This window comes from Ochotona curzoniae, unplaced genomic scaffold (assembly GCF_017591425.1).
Source record: "Ochotona curzoniae isolate NIBS_2020 unplaced genomic scaffold, NIBS_Ocur_1.0 contig_3622, whole genome shotgun sequence".
Classification (NCBI taxonomy): domain Eukaryota; kingdom Metazoa; phylum Chordata; class Mammalia; order Lagomorpha; family Ochotonidae; genus Ochotona; species Ochotona curzoniae.
The window spans coordinates 8,599,497-8,604,937 of record NW_024465926.1 but is presented as its reverse complement, the minus strand read 5'-3'; the positions used below and the strand labels follow the sequence as shown (position 1 = coordinate 8,604,937).

At 54.7% G+C, this 5,441-nt stretch overlaps 1 protein-coding gene across 1 annotated transcript; it reads right to left on the bottom strand.

Annotated features, from left to right (window-relative positions):
* Positions 1–2,910: 2,910 nt before the first annotated feature.
* Positions 2,911–4,133, bottom strand: LOC121157700 (carbohydrate sulfotransferase 6). Its single transcript, XM_040982037.1, has one exon. The coding sequence runs from the start codon at positions 4,109–4,111 to the stop codon at positions 2,918–2,920; it is 1,194 nt and encodes a 397-aa protein (XP_040837971.1). The 5' UTR covers positions 4,112–4,133; the 3' UTR covers positions 2,911–2,917.
* Between the last annotated feature and the right edge of the window lie 1,308 nt (positions 4,134–5,441).

Sequence of the window (5,441 nt, the reverse complement as noted above, 5' to 3'; positions counted from 1 at the left end):
CGAAAAGGGATAAGGGAACTGGTGCTTGCCCTACAAGGCATAGGCCCTGTCCACCATCCACCATGCCCCCTCAATGTTCTGGTCCTTGACATGTTTGCAGCCAAATGCCAGATGACTTCATGACCCATCCCAACCAGTGTCATTGTCAGGGGCAGGTGCTGTGGGAGAGAGGTGCGGTCCTTTGTTGGGGTACGTGCCTCCATTCCCAGTGGGGTTCACCTGTAAGGACCATGAGCTCTGGAGTCCAAGAAGTTGCAAGTTTGAATCCTGGTGTCTACATTGAGCTAGATGATTCGAGCCTGTCTGCTCTCGTCTGAATGTTTGTCTCCCCAAAGTTGAAATGCTGAAATCCTAACTCTGCTGGGTAATGGTGTCGGTGAATGAGGAGGTTGGGGAGCATTGGCCCTTATCAAACAGGCCCAGAGAGCTGTTCTTCTCACTCAAGAAATCAATTCCTGCTGTTTACAATGTATTCAGCTGAAGGTATTTTGTTAGAGGCTGCCAAATACAGAAAGGCCATTTCTAAGCCACATAGTTCCCATGAGTAAACCTCTGCCCCAAAATGCTTGTACCTGCTGTTGTCAGCAGGGGCAGACCAGGCTCTGGTGAAGCCTGAAGCATCTGTGGCTTGAAGGTTGTCAAGTGAGACACCCCAAAGCTTCAAGATCACCTTGTCTCCATCCCCTCCAAAGAGAGAAGCAGAAAATGCCACATCCTCCTTGACTCCCCACCCTCTGGAGAGAACTAGGGCCACACTCCTGCTGAGACTCAGAAGCCAGTGACAACCAGAATGCTTTCTGGGAACGTGGGGACAGTGAGGGCAGCTGCCCTGTGTCAGGGGCAATGCTGCCCTGTGTCAGGGACAATGCTCATAGCTCCTAGCGGTGTGACTTGGGGCATGTCTGAGTTGACTCAGATCAGCTTCCATTCCCTGCCAGAGCCGTTGTTTTTCAGATGCTCCCTGAACATGCTCAGGCCCAAGCCTGCCACATAGCCAGCACCTCTCTGACCTGCCCTTTAACTACCAGAGCTGGGAGCCAGGAACTGGTAGGCAGGAGTCCTCCTCTGCCCTCTTGCAGAAGAATTGAGGGTCGACAGAACTGTCCCCCCCAGCCCCCAGACACACAACAGAGTCTCTGTCATCCTTCTCTTCTGTCATCCTGGCAGTGGGACCAGTTATAAGCACCCTGACCTGCCCCACCTGTCTGCCAGGCCCTGTGCCTGCTGCCGATCTCTTTCTGTACCACCTGCCAAACCTGGCTTGCTGCCAGTCCCAGCTCCGTTCACCTCTTCTTCCACTGCCTCCCCCAGGCCTGTGCAGGATGCTGTCGGCATCCACATGTCCTGCAGCCCCTTGTGGGGCTCCTGGCCAGAGTGCCCATAGTGGGGAGAGCCTGCCATTCTGCCTGAAACGCCCTCTTTTCCCCACTGTAACCCCCAGAGCAAACTCCCTCTCTTATCCTCTTTCTGTGTGATCTGGGGAAAGTCTCTTTACTTCTGAGTTCTTCTACCTAAACTGTTCTTTAAAAGAGAGAGAGAGATTTATGTTATTGGAAAAGCAGATTTACAGAGAGAAGAGAGAGGCTGAGGGCCACAATGGTTGGAGCTGAGTTTTTCTGAAGCCTGGTGCCAGGAGATTCTTCCAGATTTCCCATGTGAGTGCAAGTGTCCAAGGCTTTGGGCCATCCTCCACTGTTCTCCCAGAGAGCTGGATGGGAAGTAGAACAACTGGGATAGGAACCTGTGCCCATTTGGTATGCCAGCATTTGAAGAAGGGGGAATTAGCCAAGGACCCACTTGCTAAACTTTTTTCTTTCTTTCTTTCTTTCTTTCTTTCTTTCTTTCTTTCTTTCTTTCTTTCTTTCTTTCTTTCTTTCTTTCTTCCTTCCTTCCTTCCTTCCTTCCTTCCTTCCTCCCTCCCTCCCTTCCTTCCTTCCTTCCTTCCTTCCTCTCTCTCTTTCTTCTCTAAACTTTACATTCTGAAGCAGGTGTTTGGCCTGCTGGTTAAGATGTTCCCACTGCCCATCAGAGGACCTTGGTTTGAGTCCCAGCTTTGCCTCTGATTCCAGCTCCCTGCCAACTGAAGATAGCAGGCATGGATCAAGTAGGGGTCCCTGCAACCCTCATGGGAAGCCTGAGTTACATTCCTACCAGCACAGGACAGTGAGCTAATGGAAGAGAACCCTCCATCCTCATTCATGTTTTGTCTTTCTCTCTGCCTCTCAATAAATACTTTCAAAAAACTTTACCGCTTGTAAACTCTAACTTGCATCACACAGTTTAGTTACTGTGTTTCTTTTTACAGGCTCTTTCCAGTCAGGACAGATCAAAGGTGCACTTTCCCTGCATGGGATGCTGGGGGTAAGTGGGCTCCTAGGAAGGGAAGCAAGAGACCGGCTGGTGGAAAGGAGACTGCAAGGCAGTATGCATCTAGTCTGATTTCGCACTGAAGACACAGGTGAGTACAGATGTCAGTGGCCTTGCTGGCATGTGGTACCAGGGGCACAGGAGAAACACAGTCCAGTGTGTGTGTGTGTGTGTGTGCCCACACAGGAGACCTACAAACTTCTGAAGCAGGTCCACCACAGCGCATTTCCCTTCCCAGCCCCACAGCACAAGGGCCACTCTTCTCAGCTTGCACAAGACACGTCCCCAGGGGCAAGAGAAAATGAAGTAATGGAGTAGAAGCCAAAACACTTCTGGGCTTCGTTTTCCATGAAGGGCGCACCTGCTGGGTCTCCAGCTGCCGCAGGGCACGAGGCCAAGCCGCGCTCTGGGGGGGAAAGAAACGTGGTGTTTGGGGCCTCAGTCCCTTCCTGCCATAGGAGAGATGAACCCCTGGGGACCGACCAGTTCCACCTCTGAGCCTTAACACCTGTCTCCCAGTTCTTGGCTAGCACGGCGCTGGGGCTCTGCACTAGGGCTGGGGATGCGCAGCGGTGGACGAGGCCCAGCTGAAGCTGCTCGGGCCGCGCGGCAGCACCAGGTCCAGGGCGAGGTCACGCTGCTCCTCCTCTGAGAACACGGTCCGGTAGCCCAGCAGTTGCAGGGCACCGGCACACAGCTCCTGAACGCGGCGGATCTTGGTGAAGGGCAGTGCATGGCGCCAGGCCTGTGAGACGTTGAGCGCGTCCCTGGAGCTGGTTTTGAAGGCCTCGCGACGCGCGCCGGGCCCCGAGCCGTGCGTGATGTTGTGTACCCAGGCCTCGAGCTGCGGCGTGAGGTTCAGGCCGGTGAAGGCGTAGAGCGCGCGGATTTCGGCCAGAGGCTCCCGCGCCAGGTCCTCATAGCGCACTAGGCGGTAACGGCCGCGCAGGAAGGGCGGCGGTTTGTGCATGGCAGCCTCGGCGATGCGCACGTGGCTGCGGCACACCTCGCGCACCACGCGCAGGCCCGGGTCGGCCTCCACCCATGTGCCATTGGTGCCTAGCACGATGCCATTGTCACGCGCCAGTGCCTTGGCCGCCTGCTCGCGGGAGCGCAGCACGGCGCGCGGGTCGCGTACCAAGTGCACGATGCGCAGGTTGAGTGCGGGGTCGTTGAGCAGTGGGTAGAGCACTTGCAGGTTGAAAAAGCGCACCTCCTTGAGCACCACGTGGCTGTAGGAGCGGCAGGCCTCACTCACCAGGCTAAAGGGCCGCCGCGCACACAGTGGCTTGCACACTGCCTCGCTGCTGATGGCGCCGCGCGGGAAGGCACTGCAGGCCGGCGGTGAGCACAGCGCGCGGCTCACCGCCCACTGGAAGAGGTCTGACAGGTTGCGGCGCCATGGCAGGTAGGCATCAAAGACGTCCATGTCGCACAGGAAGACAGAGCGCACCAGGTCGCGCACGGCCATGTGCAGCACTGGTGCACTGCCCTGTGACAGGGCAGCCCACACGTGCCACGCGGGCTCCATCAGGTAGAAGACGTCCGGGTGTTGGCTGAAGAGCTGACCCACGAAGGACGAGCCCGAGCGCCACGAGGACAACACCAGCACATGCACGCGCTCCTCTTCACCACCGCCCGCAGGTGACCTTGACCCCGGCCGCGAGACCAGGAAGAGCAGGAGGAAGGTCTGAGCCAGCAGCAGCGCCATCACTGCAGTACTGGACACGCGCGGTAGCCACATGCCGCCACCGGCCAGCTGGAGGCCTGCGGAGAGGAACAAGGTGGTTAGTGGCAGGGACCAGCACAGGGCAGGACCACCAAAACGGCGGACAAGGCCTCCTAAGAAGGCGACAGACTCAGGCGGGGTGTGACCTTAGCACAGAAGCCATGGCCTCTGTGGGAGACGGAGCTGTTCAACTACTTCCCTAACCCTGACGGTATCTGCACTTGATTTTTGCCAGAAAGCAGAGAAGGATGGCCACTGGCACCCTCTGAACCTGCTTAGGCAGAATTCCACGTTTTGTTTAAAGGAGCTTCTTCGGGTGCTACTCTCAGCTACACAGCTTGATGGGTGATTTGGAGAATGTGGGAGTTAACACCAGGTTCCCTCTGGCTGGATCTTGGCTTTTGCCACTTGCTGGCTTCTGACCTTGGACCAAGCATACAAACAAGCCAGAAAACCCGCTGTGGCTCAGTTTGCCTGTCTGTGAAATGGGAATAACCCTGGCCTGTTGACTCATAGAACTGGGGAGTGTGGGATCACCCAAATACCTGAGGACTTGCACCCTCTCCATAGTGCTCCTGCATTGTGTGATTGCTTGATCAAATTATTATGCAGCTTTATTTATTTGATTTTCCATGCATTGGCTCCTTTTCCAGATGCCCAAACAGCTAGAATTTGACCAGGCAGAAGCCAGAGCCAGGTGTTCAATCCAGGCCTCCCATTTGGCAGCAGGGTCCCCAGAGCTCAAGCCATCACCTGCTGTGTCCCAGGATGCACGCTAATAGCAAATGGAGGCGCGGGACCTGGACTTGGGCATTCTGAATCACAATGTCAGTGTCCCCAGTGGTATCTGAAACTGTGCTAAATGCCCTCTTCTGTATGATTAAAAAAAAAAAATGTGACTTTCATTATTAAACAGGAGCCAACGTTGAGGCACAGTGGGAAAAGCCATAATGCCAGCATCCCATAATGACACAGTTCATGTTCCAGCTGTTTCACTTCCATTCCAGCTCCTTGCTCACACATTTGAGAAAGCAGCGGAAGATGGTAAAATGTTAGGGCTCCTGCAACTGTGTGGAAGTTCCTGAGAAAGCTTCTGGCTCCTGGTTTCCACCAGGTCTGACACTGGTTGTTGTGGCCAAATCAAAGACCCTTTCTCTCTCCCTCCCTGTAATTCTTTTCTTCTGTTCCTTTTTTTTTTTTTTTTTTTTAAGATTTATTTACTTTTATTGGAAAGTCAGATATACAGAGAGGAAGATCTTTGGTCTGCTGATTCACTCCCCAAGCAGTCGCAACGGCTGGAGCTGCGCCAGTCTGAAGCCAGCAGTCAGGAACTTCTTCCTCCAGG